At 35.7% G+C, this 23,947-nt stretch overlaps 1 protein-coding gene across 3 annotated transcripts; it reads right to left on the bottom strand.

Annotated features, from left to right (window-relative positions):
* DEK1 (calpain-type cysteine protease family) lies at positions 1-23,947 on the bottom strand. 3 transcript variants are annotated; one of them, XM_021423563.2, is made up of 32 exons: positions 23,889-23,947; positions 23,595-23,729; positions 21,148-21,398; positions 19,462-19,644; positions 19,120-19,255; positions 18,324-18,454; positions 18,094-18,208; positions 16,984-18,004; positions 16,676-16,786; positions 15,461-15,519; positions 13,854-14,016; positions 11,952-12,225; positions 11,662-11,812; positions 11,411-11,522; positions 11,152-11,317; positions 10,953-11,023; positions 10,750-10,841; positions 10,410-10,572; positions 10,186-10,257; positions 9,348-9,725; positions 9,150-9,265; positions 8,745-9,042; positions 4,066-4,385; positions 3,459-3,810; positions 3,036-3,356; positions 2,850-2,954; positions 2,583-2,711; positions 1,753-2,133; positions 1,515-1,652; positions 1,159-1,395; positions 633-1,074; positions 1-433 (listed from the first exon to the last, which is right to left on the bottom strand). In XM_021423563.2, exons 2-31 carry the CDS (start codon positions 23,711-23,713, stop codon positions 769-771), a joined length of 6,471 nt encoding a protein of 2,156 aa, XP_021279238.1. In that variant the 5' UTR covers positions 23,714-23,729; positions 23,889-23,947; the 3' UTR covers positions 1-433; positions 633-768. The 3 variants fall into 3 exon arrangements, with proteins under 3 accessions (XP_021279238.1, XP_089638977.1, XP_089638976.1); XM_089782851.1 differs by having other exon boundaries at positions 1-436; XM_089782850.1 differs by having other exon boundaries at positions 629-1,074.

Consider the following 23,947-nt stretch of genomic DNA (forward strand, 5'->3'; position numbering starts at 1 on the left):
TTTATACAAAAGGAAAGCTCATTCAGATTATAAAAGCACTTCAAAACTGCAGCCTAAACTGTCAAACCTTTTACAGCTGCAACGCTTCTCTATGTTCCCCTAGTGGTTAGTAATTATTTTCCTATTTCTTTTCATTTTTTTTCCTTTTCATTTACATGATTGGACCTATACTCCTCACAAATACCTACAAATGTACAGTTAAACCGCCACCAGAACCCTCCTCCATTCTTCGCAGACTCTAAAGATCCATGAAATACAAGGGTTGAGGAAATCTCCAAACCTGATCTATGTGATCACTCGTCGTGTCAAAATTACAAAAGCATTCCGGCTCATCTTCCAAATTGAGAAGGGATCAGCATTATGCTTGCACAGGTCAAATGAATTGCTAACTCGCACGCCATCCTTGCAGCCAAGAGCCCTGTGTCACTTTTACCTGCTAGGCAAGACGCTTCGAATCAGTCACTTTAACAGCCCAATATTTCTTTTCCTTTATTTTTTTTTTATGGATAACAAAAAGACATTTCATACGCTAAGAATCAACAATGTTTGATTGTTTTAACATAAAAAACAAGACAGAAATAGTACACAGTTTCCCAGGAAATCTCTAAATCAGACAATGTTCAATTACCTACTTGCTTTTTGACTGTTTGGTTCAATCAGCCCTGTCTGCAGGTGCACAGTTCACGAACAACCCAAGCACCGAAAAGATTTACCAGCATGCCCTCAGCCGAAAAGACAAAAGCCGACTGAATAAGTTACCACCACTAACTACATAGGTTCCAAAATTATGGATGCTTTCGTGAATACTGAAAGAACAAATGGTGCTTCTTCCCCAGGATGTATGGTTGTAGGCACTATTGTGTAACCCTTTGGATCAGGCTCCAAAACCATTTCACATGATATTTCTCGAGAATTGACATAATCTGTACCACCAACTGATTCATGCAGGTAAATGTTGTAAGCAGCACGACGACCACGAGTTTTGAGTATCCTCATTCCAATGTAGAACATCAGTGAATCATGACTTGATTGATAATTTCTAAAACCAGCTGCAGTTCTTGAGAAGCTAACTCCCTGAACAGTTAATGCCACTTGGAAATTACTTGAAAAACTAGAGCTAAGGTAACTAACTAATTAGAGATTCGTTACAAGGCATACCTGAGTTAAGGTGATGAACACATGTATTGGATATGATGCATCTGGACCACTCGCCCTCAATCGGAACTGGGGATTTTGATGCCACGAATTATAGTCTTGACAGCCACCAGCACTGTAAGCACGCCATTGTCCATGGACAGAATAGCGCATCTCAGGAGGGTAGACCCGACACACATAAATTGATCTGAAGTGAATTTGAAAATCTTGCCAAGACATCCAGAATATACCATCTTTTGACTGTTAAAAAAGAATCACATAAGTCACATAGAAATGAGATATATTCAAAGATAACAAGCTTTAGATAAATGCAATTATCCAATAATTCATGCCAAACTGAAAAAAAAAAAAGCAACAACCTGAGGAACATGCTTCAGCTTGTGCCTCATCCTATCAGTCCATTCCGATGATGTATCTGACCAGGGACCATTCCATTCAACTTCATTAGCCCATGGGTTTCGAATTTGAACAAGCTTGTGCCCATCCACCTCTCTTACCTGGATAAAAATTTAATAACATTGATCACCTCTTTCAAACAATCCTTTAATGGTTAAAAATTATATGTAGAGAGAGATAAGGGGTTGCATTCTAGTATACCTGCAGTAATGAGTAAGCATGTCCTTGTACTATGCCACTAGAAGAAACATGGACATCAGAACCTGATGGACTTCCAGCACCAAGAAGAAATCCTTCTTGTTTAAAGCGCAACAACTGAGACCATAGTCTACCACTTGCAAGATCTATCTGCGCCTGGGGACTTCTCATGTCAATCTCCTCACCAGCACCTCCAGTAAGGTCCACAAGTGCATCTTGAACAAGCCCACCTTCCAGTGCCTCATAAGAACCATGCAACTTGGCATATGCCTTCTCCAATATAGAGACCCATAGTTCATTACCCTTCCTGCTCGTGGCAAATGATGGTTTGCCTGGGGATTCACATGGAATCCAATCATCAACGACAACAGGGACCCATTCACCCTGCAGAGTGTTCATAACCAGAGTATGCCAAGGATCAACAAGCTAATTATATGTTGATAAGCAACATAAAACAATAAACTATTCATTAACATCAACAGCTAGTTCATCGAAGAATCAGGCAACACTAGAATCCAATAATGGGTTTTTCATAAGATTTGATCAAGGGGAATTTTAATCTGGTGAAATGTCATGTAATTATATCACAAAGAAATAGAGTTTTATTTATAGAAGCAGAATATTTGGAAATGGAATTAAAACCACTTGCGCTGACATCCCAGTTCCTGTACTATCATTTGGTCTTGGTAAATGAATATAGCCAGAGTACGTCAATGCTTTTAAAGTAAAAAAATTCCAATAGTGTTCTTCCAAAAGTTCAACTACTGATACATGATAAGCATTGCAAGATGTGCATATATTCAATAAAGAAAAATGACTTACAAGCACATTACCTGAATACAGAAGCGAACTGTGTAGATTCCCTCCTCATTGTACTCTGGAGTAATAATTACTTCTGATATTCGTGAAACCTCAGTCAAAACAGCAACAGCACTCAAAAACCAACAATCACCTAATCGACCCTATTAAATTGGCAGGTAAACACTAATCACGAAGAGCTGAACCACTAAGCTAACGTTACTTAAGAAACATAAATTCAGCAGAAAATGTAAGGGACAAACAACTACTATATTGCAAATTAAGCTCATGAAAGAATGAACCTGACAAACATCAGATGGATTTGCAGTGCCAGAAAATAAGCATGGACGAGAATCTAGACGACTTTCTTTAACAATTTCAGCAGGTCTCATCCACTCCGAAACAACCTGGGTTAGAAAGCCAAGGTAGGTTTAAAATAGCAATGAAAATAAACACAAGAGGTAGCAATGGATTAGCCAGGAAATCACCTGCAACTTTGAAGGAGGATTCCCCGGATCTATAAACAGTGACTGATCATTTGGAGGGAACTCATTGTCAGTAAAATGCATTTCACCTCGGGCAGAAAGGGCTTCTTTGACAGCCAACTCAACAGAGAGCATCCGCTGATTAATTTCTTCTTGTGTTTCAATCCTAGGTTTCCTATACCTTCTGGCAAAAGAATCCACATGAACCACAAAACCTTCACGTTCTGACCTCCTTTTCCTCCCACTTGAGTACTGACCATCCCAATCTACATCATCCCTATCATATAGGTCAACGTCTGCAGGGTCACTATCCCACTCATCAACCTGAAGCAATAATTAATAACAGATTTGAGTTACATATGTTCTATATTTTGACCAGATGCAAAATTTTAGCACATTTTATGTAAATTGACACTAGAACAATACCCTTGGGGGTGAATCTGCCCAATGCCAATTGTCCTCGGGGAAATCAATCAAGTTAAACTCAGTTAAGCTTATAGCAGCATGAAGAGAAGCAATCTCATCTTCATTTAAGCACCTTCCCCAAAGGAAAATATCCATTATATGCATCTTCGACTCAGCCCCTTCACTATCCGACCTCCCAAATGCATCCATATCAATAGGTGGCCTAACGCCAACCCAAACTTCAGTCTCTTGTTCCCAAATGCTATTCCCCACACACAATGGTAAACCAGTTTGGTAGCCATCAAAACCACCATCTAAATAGCAAGTTGCCTCCCCTATATCAGCATCAATAGTCATTGTCACAATATGCCACCTGCAATGCAATTGTAATCCTAGTAAGGCTGAATGTTAAGGGAAACAACTAAGGGAGTAGATTAAAGAAAATGTCCTCTGTTTTCCCAGCTTCACACCCTTTTAAGAAAAATGTGACTTCATTAAAGAAATATAATATCGGTAATGAAGAAATAAATTTATCTACATAAGGATCACATAGAATTGAGCAAGAAATTTTGGTGGGAGAAAAACTGATTATAAAACGTATATATAATAAAGGAAAATTGTTAAAAACCTTCCGTCTGCAATACTTGTTGCACTGATACTCCACTCCTTTGCAACAGTTGTCTGTCTGTCACCCTTAGTAATCAATCTAAGTCCAACTTGTCCAGCCTCAATACCTTGTTCAGAACCCGCCACCAGAATTTCCCAGCAGACCTTTTTCTGGAATTCAGTCCCTAAAAGACAAACAGGACCAGACTCCGGTTGGATCATCACTGCAATTGAGAAGCTGACCTTTTGACTTTGACACATGCTCGGATCAATTTGGCCACAGTGTCTGCCACTTGTAGTTGGTTCATCATCAAGAATGCACACAGCACCACTAATTCCAGTCTGTCATCAACATTTATCTTTTACAAATTAAACATAACACAAAAGCAAGGATTTCATTGATACTGAATGATACATTACAACAACCAGTATGGCCCAAGCTGAATAAATATACACTAGGCCTACTTATAATTTCAGAATTATGTCTTTCAAAGCAATGATAAATCACAAATTACAACATCCACACACACCACTACCACTTCTTCTTGTTGGCTCATCAGGAGTGCCAACAACACCAGTAATTCCAGTCTGTCATTAACATTTATCATTTTACAAAATTAAAAATAATTTACCCAAAAGCGAGGACCTCATTGATATTGAGTGGTACATTACAATAACCCGGATGATCCAAACTGAATAAAAATACAGTAGACCTCTAATTTCATAATTATGTATGTCAAAGGAATGAAAAATCACAAATTACAACACACTGACGCACAACTCGCACTATAGATGTGAAGGCATAAAGGCTGCACATCAACTTGCACTATAATATCATAAAATCTTTATATATTTAGTAATAGTATATCCATAATTATTTACCTCAAAAAGTGTGTATGTGCTACTAGTTTTACATATTTTCTTTTTTAAAAAGAAATAATTTTACAAGGAAAAAATGTGAGATGTGAGGAAATTAAACTTGTTATATAGCAGCGTTAATCAGGATTAAAATTTTATAATAGATCTATGATGTTATCAAGTGTAACGAAACAAGGTGGGTGATTAGGAAGGACAAAAGGAAGACTATAGTACTATAGATAGACAAAAAGAAATAGTACCCCTATTTCCTTTACTATGGTACTGATACCTAGTATATCAGCAACTTATAAAAATAAAAACTAAAACAAAACTGTTATCTTTACAACAATTATGATAACTAAATTAAATACTGAAAAGATAACATAGATAAACAATTTGATTTTATTTAGTGTAAACTTCACATACACCCTTAGTGGTATGACATTTTTTCACATTACACTGAGGTTCTTTTTTTCCAAAACAGAACCCTGTGTTTTACTAACGTTCCCACAAAGGGTAATGGTGTCAAATTTTGACTAGGAAGACAATAAAACCTGTATATTCTTAAAAGCCTTATTTCTTGCATTTGAACCCTAAACTCCTAATTATTCTTCAATGAGAGAGAAAGAGAATTGAACCTATTTTCATGCTTACTTCAGAGAGAGAATCAATACAAAGAGGAGAAGAAATTCAGAAATCATTCAGTTATAGTAGTAGGAAGACAACAAACAGAGGTCTCCCATATTTTGTTTAGTTGGATTTCCCGTGAGTTGCAATTGGGAAGAAATTTTGGAGGTAAGTTCAGTTTCTCTCTCATACAACTAACTTCCATAGCACAATAACAATGAAATTTAATTTTTGAATTTTTTCTTATTTTCATCAAAATCCAGGTGTTGAGTAATTACAAAACTAGGTCTTAATTTTGGGTTTATGGTATGTTAAAATTGGATTTTTTTTAGTTCTTATTTTTTACCCTCAAATGAAATTATATTTCATGAGGATTAGCACGCTTTTGCATAAACACTTAAAACAGTTCTTTGTTAATGTTGCATGTATTTCTATTTCGTGGAAATTGTTTATTTTTTTTATTATAATACAAGTTAAATAATAATCAAAAGTTCTACCGCATATTACATGGGGAATGAATGTAAGTGGAGATGTGCACTGTTATAATGATTTCTCTGTAGATGTAGTTTCATATTATGGGTTATACAAAATTTTTGATAACTTGGGACCATTTGATTGGAATGGTACTAAAATGAACTATTGTTTTTACCATAATTTAGACTTGATTCTAGGTTGATGAAAATTGAAACAGACAATGGTGGCTCAAGATATGTTAAAAATTTTATAAAAATGTGTATAGCTATCCTCTATACTTGGTGTTTAAAGATCAGACTATTATTCCAATAATAGGCTTACTCCAGGTAGGCAGAATCAAGCCCATGTGGGTAGTTCCAGTGAACCATTTGGCTTATGTACCCAAGATCAAGGGCCTGGTTTTCTTACAGAAGAAGATTGAACTGAGCTGCATGTAGATGGCACTAGCGGTGATGGTTATCAATGGAGGTCTTTTGGGAAGAACTGTTATGATCCAATATGGAGAGCCGGGGGGTTGTTAGAAAACTTGACTGGTGATGAAGAGGCATTTCTTGGTTTTAAATGTGGTGAAGTGGGTACAAAACGTGAGAGTACTGTAGAAGATGTGCCTCCTAAAAATATTGCTAGTGAAGAAGTGATTGTTGAAGGTGTGGATTGTCAAGAAGGTAGGATGAATGAGTACATGAACTTGACTGAGGATCATATGAAAAAGTTTATAGAGCTAGTGGAAAATGAAGATGTATTACAGTGTTGAAGTGTTCAGGTGATGAGGGACGAGAAAACTACCCTAAATACCCTGCACTGGGTATGTTAAAAGTGGAATTGGAAATGGGCATGGTGTTCTCATCACCAGTGCAATTGAGATTGGCTTTAAAGAATTGGGCAGTAGATGGAGGATATGACTATAAGTTTCAACACAATGGTAGTATTAGAGTTTCTGTAATTTGTAATATTGATCCTAACACTTGTCCTTTTAAAGTTCATTCATCTGTAGTAGGTGGTGAAAAAACCTTTCAGATCAAGGCACTTAAGCCCCAACACACATGCGCTAGAACATCAACAATAACTCAAGGTGATGCAAAGTTCTTTGATAGTAAGATTCTTAGAAACATTTCAGGAGGATCCAAAGCAAAATGTCTCACCTCTTCAAAACAAAGTATGGAGAGAATTAGGTGAGATTAGCAAATCAGCTCTGCACAGTGCAAGAAGCAAAGCTTTGGACATTATAGGAGGAGATTACAGAATTTGCTAGTTCATGGGATTATTGTGAAATGATTCAGAGAACTAATCTAGGGAGCACTGCTACAATGTACAACCGCCCATTATGGTGGATGGGATACCTAAGGAGATGCCACCAAGGTTTCAAAGATTGTACCCAAGTTTTCATGCCTTGAAAGAAGGGTTTAGGAAATATTGCAGACAAATAATTGGTATAGATGGGACACATTTCTCTTGGAATGGGTACTAGAATGAAAAAGAGAAGTTATAATACGAAGAAAGGAGCTGCAAGGAGCTAGCAAGCTTTAAGTATAGCTAGGTTTAAATATATTTGTGACCTTTTTTGTGTATGGAAGCTGTAACTTTTGATAGTGTTATGGTGGTTTCCATCTAGATAATTTTGTATAGATAAGAAACCTTGAGTTTGGTGTACGTCCAAAGTGATTTTGCTGGCATAGGGATGATAATAATTTGCTTACCCAGTAAATGTTAAGGTGAATTTTGTGTACAACTTAACATAATGTAAGACTTTATTTTGATTAAGTGATTATATGATGAATTTTAAGGGTCTATTGAAGACTTAAGAAATGTTTGATCCAAGTTATTAATATGTTGTGGCTTGCTTAGCTTTAACATGTGCATTTTTGTCTTTCATTTCAAGCCAAATAATCTTGTAATCATCTCCTTTGTTCTTTTGGCAGCCATATATCTTAGTTCTTTTAAGCATCAGAATTCGAACTTTTTGGTGTGATTTATTTCTGCCCTTTTACTTTATTTTTTTGAAAACAACAGGAAGACAGTGTGGAATACTACTGCCAATTTTTCCTCACCCCAAGTTTCTGAACAAGGCTTTGGAGGGTGCTTTGGGGATTTTGTAAAATATTTTTTAGTCTTCTTCCAGTCACATGCAACAGATTGACACCGTTACTTTAAACACGGTTTTTTTTTTCCAAAAACAAAAACCCCAGGGTGTTATGTGGGAAAAGGTCATGCCACAAGGAATGTATGTGGAGTTTACCTTTTATATAAATTATAGTGCACTTGCCTAAACATAACATATGTGGCATCCAAGAATCATGCAAACCAAATTAAACACTTAAAAGTAAAAATGTAGATGAAAAACAATCATCAACAAGCTCACAAATATTTGGTTACCTTGGTGTAATTCATCAGGTGAATAGCAGAAAATTGCACTAAGGAAAAAAGATTTAATACTTGTATTTATTGATTTTTATATACCGTATAGTAGACAATTACCATGCATGATGCAATGCAGTACGCATATACTACCTATTATTTCTCAGAATTAGTTCAGTTTCATTCTAATGCAGTACGCATTAACAGATATTGTGTATAAGCATTTTTCATCAAATGATTGAGTAATAGGAAGTTATTCCTTGTGTGATAATAACCATCAAGGAGCAAACCGTGCTGATAAGCAAAAGAATTATAAATAAGATAGAAGCAAAATAGGGAGAGGCCAACTGACAGCATTGCAAAATGTAAATAAGAAGAAAACTCAACCTGAAGTGCTCGACGAGCTAACTGAGCTGTACGTATCCTACGTGCAATACTTGAAACTCTCTCACGTGCAAAAGAATCCTCAAGAACAGAATCACCTCCTACTGCACGCACTGCAGCTGCCATGGCTGCTGCCTCCCGGCCGCCAGCATTAGGAATGGAAGAAATGAGGGAAGCTTCAATCTCCTTCCACTTGCGTTCTTCCTTCTCCAGAAGGGCCTTTCTTCTCTCTTTACCTCTCCCCTCCTCTTCACGCCTCTGCATTAAGATTTCCTCTTCCATCTCCTTTTCTCTTATATAACTATAAAATCATAACAAGAGTAGTTAAAAACAGAGCATAAAGATTTAATTCTAATTATATTCTTTCGGGTAAAATTAGCATATGAAAACATGTCAAACAGTTGCTACCTCTCCTGGATTATTTCAAACTGCCTACGGTCCTCTGGCATCCATTTCTTGATTTTCTTGGCACTTAGATCTGAGAATCCTATGCTGTCCAGAAAAAGGTTCAAGCGCACCTCATCCTGCCACATGGTTATGAAGATATCATTAGAAATTGAAAGCATATAGCATCACGCATAAAAAGCACATAAGGCAATGACAAACCTGTACTCGTTCTGCCTTAGCAGTCAAACCAACCAAGAGTAGTAAATAACCACCAAATTTATCCCACATGTAGACCCATTCAGTATCAATTGCCTCTTCTAAAGCTAAAATTCGTGCGTGTGCACACATTTCTCTTCTGTAATCAACATCACTGGTTGGTTCATGGTGAAACCTCCTGCGATATCGCATTCTATGGCAGAATGATCCTGCGACTAGTTCCTCATTTTTAAGACGATCTCTCAATTTCATGACATCATCTCTAGGAAGCACAAAATTTCCTCCCTTATCAAGTGTAGCAGCAGGGTCTCCTACCAAAAGAGCTGCTGAGCTAGCAGACCTCTGTGGAGCGGAATAGGTTCCAGATAAAGCATTCCTAGTCTGCTTGCAAACATAAAAACAACTTAATAATCAAAAATAATATTTTCCTCCACTACAAAAAAAATTTACTAAATCACGAATAAGATTTTCTTGACCAGATTCTGAAATATAAAAGGTGCCAAGCAACAAAAAAGGAACAGATGGAATGGAATTAATACTAAAGACATTAAAAATTAAATAAATAAAATATCTCTTAAGGCAACAAATGAAGAAAAGAAATATAAAGGGAGATTTATGCATCTTCTACAAATGAGGGAACAGAATGAACAGTAACAAAGAAACAAGAAAATGAAACTGCAAAATAAAAACATCAACTGTGATTTAGAAAATGGTATGACAGCAAGCAGAATAGTACGTTAAACTTCGAAGAAAAGCAAAACAGAAAATTTTACAACAGAGTGACAAAAACAAAACATCTCTTCAAAACGTAAAACCAATTTGTAGAAACATCCGCACGCACCTTAGTAGCAGATCTAGCAATTGCTTGGACAACAGTATCTTTGCTGAGAAAATGGACTGCATCTTCCATCATCTGGTGGTAATAACAAGTGGCATAAAGTTAAAAGGCTACATGCATAGCTATTGAAATAGAAAATTGTACACTATAGGGCAACATGCCCAAAAAAAAAATATAGCTCCAAGTTGCAGCAACAAGCAAATCGGAAGATCAGACATGACCCGCACCTTAAGAGTTAAGCATGGACGAGAAACAGCAAATCCAAAGGCTACAACAAGGGTTACAGCAGATACAGCAGCACCAGCAAATGGTGGATAGATTTTCAAGCTAGCGACAACACCCCAGCCCTCAGTTGCCAGTGCAATCCCATACAACACAAGAAATGCAGCACTGCAGGCAATTGCTCGCCAAAGAAAAAACAGAAGTCAATAAATGATGGTAAATATTTAGGTTTATCATCAAAAAAATTATTTGACTTAACAATACCAACAGAATAGAATGAATAAACAAATGTGAGTGAAGATAAATTGGAAATCTATCAAACAAAATAAAACAATCTTAACAAACCTGACATTCTTTCCGCAGTCTGCATGAGCATCATAAACATATACAGGCAGCACTCGTGGAGAATAAACAACAATTGGTGGTGAAAGAAGAACCTACAGAGAAAAGAAGCCACTTTTGTAAACAAAATGAAGTAGCACAAGCAGAAGAATCAGAGATAAATAGAATACACAAACTTTGTATCAATAGAATCGAACATAACTCACCGTCAGAGCCCTTCCAGCAAGGAGAAACAAAAATGAAAAATAACCAACAGATGCTCCAACAAAAGGTTTATCTGATAAATGAAGGCAAGATGGTAATGATACCAGCAGCACAAGTTGCAAAGTTATACATCAAAGCTACAATGGATATTCTCAGATAAAGCACCACAAATAATATAGGTAGTATGATGTTTGTGTTCACCTTGAAACCAACCAACAAAAAAGGCTGCCAAACCCAAAAGAAAAGCAAGGAAGCAAACCAGGAACATTTGTGTCCTGGTTAAATAGAAATTGTTTGATGCCCAATGGTGGATAACACCAATAGCTAGAACAATCAAGAGAAGTACTAATAGAAATGCTGCCCCGATCTGTTTGTGACTCAAGAAAGACAACAGATTAGATAGGGAAATAAGTATTGAAGGGTAAACTAAATTAAGGACGTCAAAATAAGCCTCACTTACCGTCCACGGCTTAATTACAACAATAACAGCAGAAATTGCACCAAGCAGAAGAAGAAGACCAATAGTAACAAATACATATACACCTCGTGAAAGTTTCCAATCATCATCTTTCCTGCAAAATAATAATAATAATAATAATAAACAAAAATTCCAGTGTAAAATAATGGTTAACAGCAAGTACAAACAAATATCAAAATCAGATTGAGGCTTAAACTTTCATTATTTGTTAAATTCAAAAGAAGTTTACTGACCATTTAAGTAATCCAGAGCAAAGAGCTAGCAATGCTGGAATGCCAACCAATGGAAGTAAAGCAGCAAGAAAATCACCAGTTGTAGGAACCTGGTCATCCCTAGACTTCACAATTTTCAAATAGGAGGCACCACAAAATGCCACAAGTACAACTAGCAAAATAACAGCAAAAGAAAATAAGATAGAATAAAATATTAGCAAATGAATGAAATAATTGCTCATTCAAAAACATACAACAGACGTTCAATTGATGAGCCAAAAGTACAGAGAATGAAAATAAAAACAAAGTACCTGAGAATATACCAACACATACAGCAGAAGAGACAGAGAACCGGTATGTTGCAAACCATGAAATGATCGGAAGCACACCAGTAACCGCTAAAGCAACTGCAGATGCCATCGCCCAGCCAAGGTAAGCAGATGATGCATATGGAGAAGAAAAGTTATTCTGTTCACCAGTCCATCCCTTGTATCTCAAATCCTCTAAAGGCTTTGCAGATACTATTGCACCCAGTGCAAGTACAGAACCAGCAAATACTGTTATGCAAAGAGTAAGAACAACAACCTGACAAGGACAGCAATAAATGTCAGAACCAAACATAAAATTCAATACTGCAAAAAACTTCCATAGAGCAAAAAGAGGTGTAACTAGAATTTTGAAGAGTAAGCAATCATAAATCTCTTGGCAGCTCACTTCCAAAAAATGACAAAAAATAGCAAAACATGGAAACTACATAAAATGCGGCTTCATATTAGTACAACCTAAACATGACTTGCTAAAACTTACCAAAAAATGCCTTCATTACATGATTATTTAAGTATGTTACTTGTATTATACAATTTTCTTTTTTTTTTAGAAACTTAAGCAATCTAAACTAATAAGTCTAAATTAGTAATAGATAAATGATCTACCAAGAAAACAATAATAATCATACTAAAATTTTAAGTCAAGCAAAAATAATATTAATGGCAAATAACATTGCACAAAATAAGGGTATGTAGTAGATAATACTCCTTTGAATCTTGGGTTACAAAATGAAAAATCTACAACATTTTTAAATGACAAAAATTTTAAAATATATAGACCTGCCATTTTTATAATTATTATTCTTTTCAAATTTTCTTTAAATATTTTTTCTTATTTTGATATTACAAGAAGCATTAAATATTGTGTTTTATGAAATTTGTTTTAAGTTACAAGTTTTAATTAAAATCATATAATCAATTATTACTTAATATATCTGCCTCCAATAAGTATAACTCCTAGTTCCATCCCTGACTGCCAATCAACATTGACAAATGAAGGAGTTTGACAAAGGCAACTGGGTGCTTGTGCATTTATGGCACAAAAGGTACCTATCACAAACTTAAGTCAATGAAGTTTGGACCATAAAAAGTGTTGAAGAAAATCAGCTCAAATACCTATATGATACAGCCACCCTTTCCATTATAAATCAGTCCCATCTTTAAGTGCATGATTTATATTCGAGGGATTCGATAAGGAAGTGGCTACTACTAATGAACAAGTTCATCAATTTCCAACAGAAGTTATTAAAGATCGTGTTCGATGCTATGGAAGAAAAGTCTAGAAAAGGTTTGTCAACCCAAGGAGATTGAAGGAAGAGCATCCTCAAACCCTACTAAGTTTATAATTTTGATATGTTCTTTTTTTTGTTAGCTATTTAGTTTCATCATCAACGATTATATTTTTTATTTATTAAGAGAACATATAACTAATACACGATCAGTTAATGAGTTTCAATGGCTAGGATTTGTGAGGTTTATTTGTATCAAAGGGTTAGGATTCCAAATAGTTGTACCCTAAGTATAAATTGTCTTTTCAACACGGTATGCAGCCATATTATATTTGGATATTATTCCTTAGTCTAAAACCAAAACCTAGTTTGTTCCGAACATAATTTACATCAAGTTTAGCCTTTATTGTGGTTTTCTAATACTGTTTTGGTTTTCTTTTATTGTTTCTATACCATTAAACATTATAGCTTTCTGTTTAAACTGTTAATTGAAACCAGAGCCAAATCCATAAATAAAAGATCCGGAAGGCAAGCTGAAAGATTATTCGTGATGATGAATTTACAGAGTCATGACCCCATAAATTCAAGACTCTGAACTGAGGAGAAAGCACTAAAAGAAGTTGGGGGCAGGGAAATAAAGAGAAGGGGCAGAACAAACCTCCTTTGTCCCAGGAGGTTGATGGTTTCCTGCATGACCTACACACTGAACTTGTGGAACCCAAAATTGGTAGCCATTGCGGATCCATTTGGGAATGGCAACAGAAAGACATGCAACCATGAGAGGAACAGTCAAGGACAATCCAAGAAGCACCGATGACTTGCTGCAGAAAGAAAACAGATATTAGGGCATAATACGCAATTAACTTGACACCACCACCACGATCACAGCAGTATTCCAAAGAACAAAATTGTAAATGTGATATGAATAGTGAAAAAGGGAAAGTGGCAACAAAGGGAGCATTCTTAACAAGCATGTTGATTATACAATATAGCTGTTAGACAATGAGCAAGAGATATCCAGTTCTCCATGAGTCAAATTGGTTTTAACCTTAAAATTTCATAAGGACTTACAGAAACCACAAAGAGATTTCCATCTGGGCATAACAGGGAAGAAAGCATAAATTTATTATACTCAGGACTAAATATCTTTGGGGAAAAAATTGTTGGTAAATGCACTTGACAGGCATATATCACTGGCAAAACTATAGCTGCATTTGCTTGATGCTTTTGCTACTTGCTTTTTCCTTCTGGAAGCTAATAAGCCAAAGGCACATTTAGATAAAAAAAAAACAAACAATAGTTTTAAAAGATTATAGATAAAACATGCAATTATTTTAGAAAACAAAATGCATTATTCTACTTCTAAATAGACTAATTATTTTAAAATTGGTGTGACATTTTAATTATTTGTCCATTTTTAATCAATTACGAGTTTGCTTTTCAGCTTTTCACTTTTCCTTTATATCAACTTTAAAGAAGCACAAAGAAAATAAAAAGGGAGTAGCAAAAGTATCAACTAACTGAAGCCTAAGTAATTTGCATTCTTTATTCCACATCACAAGAACCATAAAATTAAATATACGGACTAGCTAAATGTGCCAAAGCCAAAATGAACCAAAGCAAAGCTGTTCAAGGAAAAGATAAGTAATGGTTCTCAAAGATAACTTAGAGACTTGTGACAGCTTAGTGTTTAATTATAACAAACACGGAAACACACAAGAATTTTTGAAAAATATATAAAAACAAAACCCTGCAGAAGAATTTAAGTGGAAGGGCCTTTATGACATGTGGGCTTTGTGAGCAACCTTTATGTAGGCAATTTAAATGGAGTTTTTTTTTTTTTTTTTGTGAATTGGGGGAAGGGGGAGTCGAACTCTTCTCTTTAAGGAGGAAGATCATGCACCAACCAATGAGCCAAATACCTGAGTGCAGGCAACTTAAACGGAGTTGAAAGAGGACATTGAAGCAGAAGAAATTAAGAAAAGCAAATTTTATATGATTTGAAAAAGAATCATACATAACATAACAATTCTAGCACATTACAACTGAATCCTTGGAACAATAATCTAGCCATTCAACTGAGTCTAAAACTTGAATGACATCAAAGTATTTTTCATTTCACGTATCTTAAGCTGCATAAATCACTATCAACTGAAGGGAAAAACATCTAAAGAAAGGCCAAACAAATATTGAGAGATGAGGCTAACTAATTCAAGCATAAAGAGACTATGGAATTCATACATTCGAGCATAAAATAGACCATACCTTAGGAATGAAAGCAGCAGTCCAACGCAAGTGCTGAGCAGCCACGCAACAAAGCCATACTGACCATAGTATTTTGAAGAGAAGTAGAAGAAGAAAGGCAGACAACAAAGTCATTAAATTCAAAACAAAGAGAGAATTCAAATACTAAAGTGGAAGCAACATGAATGAATACCAGAAATGGTAATCTAATATTGGATGTCATTACAACATTAATGGCCACATCAACAATGTTAAATACTGTAGCCAAAGGAAAGAAAACAAGTAAAACGTATTATTAACTTCTTCGCTAAGGAAGAAATGTATTAAAAGATAAGGGGTAGAAGATTAAATTGATATTTTGTAAAATTGAGTGCAGCTGCATAATAAAATTTTGTAATTAGTAGCACACACTGAAAAGCCCACAAATTTTAAGCTATAAATCTCATTATGCCCACTCAAGACAGGGGCATGAAGAAAGCATATTAAACTGGGACAATGCAAATATGTAACATAACAACATTCCTAGCTATACAACTATCCACCAGTTCTAAAGATTTGGAAAACCATCCTTCCTTGACCTAAAGATGTGCAATCATGAACAGGTGTAGTTTCATTCTAAAAGATAAAATACACTCCATCAAGTATGTGAAGTGGGAGATATCAGGGGGAAGGGGCCTCTCTTCAATGCTTGGCCTCAATAAGAAAGCATGGTGAAACAAAACCACTGGATGTGGAAAGTAGAAGGTATATAGGACCCGTATTATCAAACAAGTCTTTTCTAGAAATCTTTAATCTTCATGAAATTGACAACAACTCAGGACAAGAGAAGAATAAGAAAACTTCCGTCTAGGTAAGGATTGTCACCTCCTGAAACCACTAAAATATTCCTTCATGAACACATAGGAATAAAACAACAATAACCATACCTTAGGATTTGAAGCCTAAAGCTCCTACATAAAGAATCATTTAAGAACAGAATCCCTTTATGCTAAACAAATACGCCAGTTTATTATGCAAATAAATATGATTTAACCTGCATTTCAGAGCCAATAAATTGTGGACAACCACAATATAAACTTGGAAAAATCACAATAACTTCTCAAAAGAAACTTCCTTAGAAATAATTAAGACAAACAAAATCAAGAAAATGCTCATACTAGCCATTGAATTCAATGCGGAATCAAGTCACAATTTCATGCAGAAACATCCAACATAAGCTTGAGATAAGCAGTATACCCTCCGAGGTTTTGGTGTCAAGGCTGAATCTTCTCCTTGAAGTGAACGAATGAAAGCCATGATTGAACAGACAACAGGAGATAAAAGCAGCACAGCAAAGCCGAATTCAAACTGCAAGAGATGCATGCAGAGAATCTCTAAATCAGCATACATATGACAATGCCAAACAATCTTATAACTGAGATCAATCTAGAGCATAGCCTATTTACAATTATTGAATTGAAGTAAAACATGTATATCACTCACGGCACTACCAAGTGCTATCAAACAAAATAAGCAACATCCCAGGGGAAGAAAGGCCTACTCACTTGCTGATGTGTAGCACTTATAATTTTGATTGTCTTAGGACGAAAAACTGCCACAACAATTGTTTCTATAATAAAGACAAAACTAAAGAGAACCCATGCTCGCTCTGGAGTACTTGCTATATGATGCAAAACAAGTCTGGACAACTTCAGCCACTTTTCAAGCCCTTGGAGTCTCAATTCTTCTGACAGAGAGATCTGAACGGGCATAGCATTATCAACACTACTGGAATCAACAATTGTGATATCAGTATTGTCTCGATGATCCCTATCTGCATCCAAACTACTCCTCTGTAGTAATGCAAGTATAGTTGGATCCAAGCTCTTCTCCTTCAACATCATAGCAAAATTAGGATCCAATCCTTTATCTTGCAATAAACTAGTCAGTTCTCGATCACCATGCCTTGCCCTCCTTTTCAACATTGATGTAATCCTAGGATCACTCAACCTTTCCTGAAATACAAGAGCTAAATTCAAATCCAACATTTGTTGATTTGCTGAAGTTGATGTACTAGACTCGCAACCCTGGCTATCAAGACCACTACTAGAGCAAACCACAAGAGAGTTATAGGGGTCAAAATTTTTATCCGATCCAACTTCATGCTCTTGCACAACTGAGCGATGGGAACTGCTATGTATGGCTAAACTTGGTCTTCCACTATCTATGCTCTTATCACTATTGATCCCCTCTTGAAAACTGGCAGTTGGACACGTAACAAGATTATTCCAATTATTAGCATCAACGGAGAATTGTACAATACTTCTGCTACTATCTTCAATAATATTATTAAGATGGCCTGCTTCAACGCTACTACTGCGTTTCACACTTGAGCCGCAACCATCAGATGAGCTAGAAGAACTATTTTGCTCCTTCCTTCGAAAACCTTCCCTTAGCCGAATTACTGTGCTCTGCAAGGCATCTCTCCTGGCAGCTAACGGGTTTGTAGCTGAAAAATGTCGAGAAACTGCAGCACCTAATAGGACAGATGCTACAACTGCATAACTAATACAATGCCCCAAGTACCTGTACAAATTTCAAAAGAAGACAAACTATTATAATGCAATAGTAACACAACCAGTAATACTATAATCAGGGGAGAGTCTGGAACAAACCAATAATGCACTCCGAAGCAAATGAGAAAAACCCGAGAAGTTCCAGCAACAAAAAGTGCTGCAACACGACTTTTAAGAAGCTGAAACCCATACAAGCATGCTCCCATGTTCCAATCTACAGAATAACAAAGATAAATGAACTAAAATTGCACAACCAGGATATGAATGTTGATACCATGACAACAATGTAAATATCTAATACAATATTAACATAGTAGTTATTAGCATACCAAGGATTATAACTGCAGCTGATGTGATGGCCCCAAGCCAATGTGCATCCTTTGCTGTCAGACCATATAAGATAGAGTAGACGAGAAGAACAGCAAGGGAGCCAAGGTAAAGAAGTCCAAGATGTGAAGCTCTACAAACAAAAGCAAAAGTCCAAGGAACAAAGTATGGTATTAAAATAAGCCTTTGGGAAACATAACAGCTTTTCCCATATGCAGCGTTGAGAAGAATAGAAACAATATTAATATTTGACACTATATAAAATAGGTCTTGAACAATTCACAGCCTATTCTGAATAAAGAGATAAGAGGCTCTTGAACAATAACATCTCTTCCTTAAAAAGAGATAAGTGGAGAAAAACCTTAATGAAATAAATAAAATATAAGCATACTTGGAGGTATGTATAATCTGCAACATGAAACAGAATTCACTATCCCAAACCATCTACCAATATTATTTTGGTCATGCATACTCAAAAGACTCATCCTTGAGCATGGTATAGAAAAAGAGATGATAATTACCCAGTACACACATATATAAAACCAAAAACTACAACCATCTGGCAATATTTCATACCACACCCAAATCTGAAAATCCATCATGTTACAAGGTGACCATATTTCCACTCATGTTGCATATTGATCACAAATGTTCGTCGTTATGTGAGTATGCTGGTGGGGCCCACATGTAAGTAAAAATAACACTATGCATTGAAGAAGCAAAAGTGTGCAAAGAAATAGGGTCACCCCATAAAATATAACATCTGAGCAACAAAGAAAACGTAATAAATGGTTTTACCTACTGAATTCCCGAGGATATAACTCATTGGGATCTGGTGGTTCTGGTATACAAGACACAGGACCCATTTCTATACTATCAGAATATGCAAATTTATATGCCCTCCGGACATACTCATCCACATCCAAGCCATTTCCTGCACAAATTGAAGAAATAGAAAAGACAAAGTAAACCAATCTACATGTCTAAACCAGAAATAAAAAAGATCAAACCATTAAATAACCTAGTGCAGCTGTAAGATTAATGTTCATGAACTGTCAGATCATACCATCATATTCTAGTTGCATGTGCAACAAGGAACTGAAAGGAGACTTGTAAAAATAGCAATTAAGCAAAGGTTACCATTGAAGACCATGCAGCAGATAAAGAGCATATTGATTGCTAAGGCTATTGCTGATACGCCAAAGAAGAATCCAGAAGGAGAATATCGCTCAGATGCACTGGAACCAGCCGTAACATACACAGCACAAAGTTCATATGCACAAAGCAGAGCAACAGCCAGCAGGAGTAGAAAAGCAACGGCCCCTGTCAGAGAAGAAATAAAACCAGTATGAGATTAAGAAAAAGATAAAAGAATGATTAACAGCCAATCAAGGGCACCCATACAAACAAGATGGTGTCCTTAACATCAACACATCACAGGTTCCAACATCCCTTTCCCTAAACCTGTTGTTAACAATAGATAGTCTCTTCAACCATTTCACCTCCTAAACTTCAATACTTTTCTTTTTCTCAGAGCTTTAGCAACCGGGCTATTTTATGTTGCCTTCTACCCAAAGTACGCATTTGGTACGTCATTGCTAAGTTAATGCCCATTTGGCCCAGCTTGGATCAACAGTCAACAAGAAGGATGAATAATGTTCTTTTGAAAACCGTCAGGCTTAAATTATTCAAATAAAATGTACTTTGTCCATTCGAAAATATTACTAGTTATGTCCCTCATGCGTCAGCTTCTCAATGAAGTTCTTTCAGAAGCTTGAATTTGAAGCTTAAGCATTTAAACTCCACAAGCTCACTACGCACTTTTACGGAAGTTAAAAGTTGAAAGTTAAAACCCCCATTTGCCTCTGCTTTAGCATTCTAAAGTCAAGAAGTTGCTCCAGAACCAGGGCCTAAGAAGCACCAAAAGGTTTTCAATAATCTTCTAGTCTACCATGAAGAACACATCCAATGTTGCTTAAATACCAAACCACTCGGTGTTGGGTTGAAAATGTTTATTCCTAGGCAAATCTTCACCCCCTAATTAGCGCAGTTTATGAAACATTAATGAAAAAACTTGCTACAACTTCTGTTGGTAGATACTCTCTTAAAATGCATAAAGTAAAGCTACTCCATTATAATTATAACTAGTCTAATAAGAATTAGTCCATGGTTTTAGTCAGATAGCAGTCCTTTAATACCATTAAAATGCTCTTTTCCCTCCAAGAATAAGCTTTTGAGCTGATATAGTTCAACTGTATACTTATCAGCCTCAGCGACGCCAACTCAAACAACAATTCAGAAAGGGCACCAAATTAGAAATATAACAAGACAAGAGAAATGGGTAACTAAGTAGGTCAAATAAACAGTAAGGCTCACAAGCGAAGGTCAAAAGAAAAGGAACCACTATAAAACACTTTTCTCAGACATTTGACAATAGCAGTATAATCTAATTAACTCATTGCTGTATAATCTAACTAACAATTCCTTTCTTTGGAGATCTAACATTCTCAAATTCACTTCTTCATTGAAGCCAATGCTTTTCCCAACACTGATATTTTTTCGTAATGAATTTTATTTCTACTACTTAGTTCATGGACTTTATTATGTTCTTAAAAAACTAGACAGATGGACACCTAGACTAATGAGATTAATTATCAAGTCCATCTCTTGTGCGAAATAAAAAAACCACCGCAAAGCTTCATTCAAATTTCAATTAAATAACACAACCAGGGAAATAAACATAGTCATCTTTTTAGAAGGAAAATGAAATATCATCACCCTTTTAAGTTGAAAGGGGGCAAAAAAAGGGGTCATGAAGATGCTTACTTGAGCTTTGCCATCGAGTCCTCCACCACAGCATTATTGAATAGAATGCCAATAAAAGAGCAGTGCCAGCCATGATCACAGCCAGACCAACAATATCTCGACCCAATATTATGATTAGCCAGCATCCCCACATGATAAGTACCAGAACAGGAGATACAACAACCACCCATGCCAATAGAGACAGAAAACCACATAGCATGCCCAATTGAGGTCCTTGTAAGATCCTCGGCCATTTTCTGGCAAAAATCCAACTGAAAAGAGAAATGCAAAAACAAGCGCTGAAAGAAAATCAGAAAAATGACAATTATATCACAACCCCCTCGCCACCCCCTTACCCCAAGGAAAAATGGAAAAAAAAAAAAAAGGGAAAGGAAAAGGCATGAATGCAACAATTATTTTTAAGCAGCATGACACAAAACATACATACCAACCAAAATAGCAAATACATTCAAATTTTTTTTAAAATAAAATTAGGAAAAGATCGCTGCATCCAGTAAACAGAATAACAAAATGTTCTCCGAAATGCTGAGACACCATTGGTGAAGTTCAAAGAGATGCATAATTGAGAGAATTAATCAACTAGCAACTGAACTATGCGATATTCTTGGATTGGTACTTTTCAAATCTTAATCAAAGACAATGCCACTGTCTAATATTAAACCCCTATTGGATATTTTAATCTTTCTAGTTATTTCTTTAATTAATAACCAACTAAAAGATTCAATATGCCAAGCTTCCCACTAGATATTTCAGTAGTGAAAATTATAAAATACAGAAAAGGTCAAGCAGCATATTTTGGCAACTTCAGGCCAGGAATCATAATCTTCAATTGGTTTTACTGTATGAATACAGTTCTTTTAGTGGAATTCAGGTTTGATTTCTAAATTTGTGAATTGAAAGGTAGAAGAAATTGATTTGTCTGCCACCCTCACAAAATTAAACAATGATTGTATGAGAAAAAAAGTACTTATACTCATGCCACTCAACAAAGCAATAAACTTCAAAGTTCATTTACTTTTCCATTCCACACAGTACATGAACTGAAAAGCAAAGTTCTTCATCTTCCCACTTTTCCATTCACTCTATAATGATTAAATGGAACAATGCTTCCATTACCTTGCAACCAAAAATATGCACATAATCAAAAATCATGCAAGAAGATACATTGTTTTCTGTTTTCAGGGGCTTGTTGCTAAGAAAAGCAACCAATTAAAGAGTTTACATGTAATTTTTCCCTTCCCTGAACATTAGTATGAGGGAGAATGAACGAAAAAAGGATTCAAGTTGTTAATGCCTTGTTGGAAAAGTTACATTGTTAAGTACAGAAATTTTTCAAGATCCTAGTGGAGATTTTATGATGAATCTAGCACAGGTGAAAATGACCAAGTTGCAATAAGTACTTCGAAAGGTTTTCCCTAAAGTTAGAAAACATTTTGAGTCCTATGGTTCCGCCTATCCAATAGCTATTATTAAACAGCAAAACAGAATTATGCAAAGCTAAGAAAATATGGTTATTCCAGATTTGCAAATAAGTCTTCAAGACAAAAAATTAAAAAAAAAAAAGAAAAACCTCAGATAGTTTTTTTATTTTTTGGTGGGAACACTTGCAACACCAAAGAAACATTTCCAACCTCCCAATAGGCACACTGCTCAATATATGATTTGGCAAATTGTTTATATTTCAAAACAATACCACAACAGGAAGTATGGCGTCCCCAGATCAGCGCCAACCAGTAAAGTGTGTGCATTGCCTTAGCTACACTATTAAACATGAGAAACTACATTCTGTTTAGTAAGGTTCAAAATTCACGTTTGTCAGCATTTCAAAATTTTGGATCTTTCTCATGTCACTAGAGACCTTTCTTAACCTTCCATGAGAATCTCCTTTTATTTCTCCAGGTTCCTCCTTTGACTCCAGATTATGTTCTATTTCATGCATATATTTTCTTCAAGAAGCCTGATTTCATGACTGAAAGAAGGTTTCTGGAAGAACCACTAAAACTTCAAAGATGAAATATAAAATTACAAGAACACTGTTTGGACATCATTTTGAATCCAGGAGAAATTTATTCACAGAAATGAAATAAACGGACCTGCTTGTAAAGGGAAAAAGTCATATAAATGACTAAATGTGTTCTTATTGGCATGAATTAGTTACTCATGTTTCCGGAAAACGAAAAAATTAAATCATTAACCATACACAGGCATTGCACTAAATACATGTAAGCCACATTACTAATAAAGCCAACAGAATAAATGATTAATAATCAGCTTCATAATCAAATTTTTAATCCGATGTAAATGCTATAAAAACTAACATCTCAGCTTGTAATTATCAATGTCACACTGCATTCTTAAAAGTCGACTTACATAATGCGTATCCATGTGATTATGTTAGCAAATATATCAGTAACAAAAATAAAATTAAAAAATGTCAGACGAAATACCTATAAATCCGCCATGGGCGCCAATTGACGGCCCAGAGTATGGAAAATGAAGCTGAACCCAAAACTGCAAAAAGGGTCCCAGAAATCACACACGCCAGTGCAACCCCATCCCCTTCCATGGCTTCCTTCTCTTACCTTCAAACCACAGGCAAAACCATTTTTTTTATCTCCAAGTTATAATTATAAAAAAAAAGGCCAAAAGACAGAAGAAAAAAAGAAAAAAGTTTTATGTTTCAGGAAAAATAAACAGTGAAACCCAGATAAAGAACAGTGATGCAGAAATGGGGGTTTTACCTACTTAAGTGAAGCGGGCTTAATGGGCAATCGCATGACGGCGAATTCAGCTGAAAAGA

This window comes from Theobroma umbraticum, unplaced genomic scaffold (genome assembly GCF_002168275.2).
Source record: "Theobroma umbraticum cultivar Fairchild unplaced genomic scaffold, ASM216827v3 scaffold_95.0, whole genome shotgun sequence".
Classification (NCBI taxonomy): Eukaryota; Viridiplantae; Streptophyta; class Magnoliopsida; order Malvales; family Malvaceae; genus Theobroma; species Theobroma umbraticum.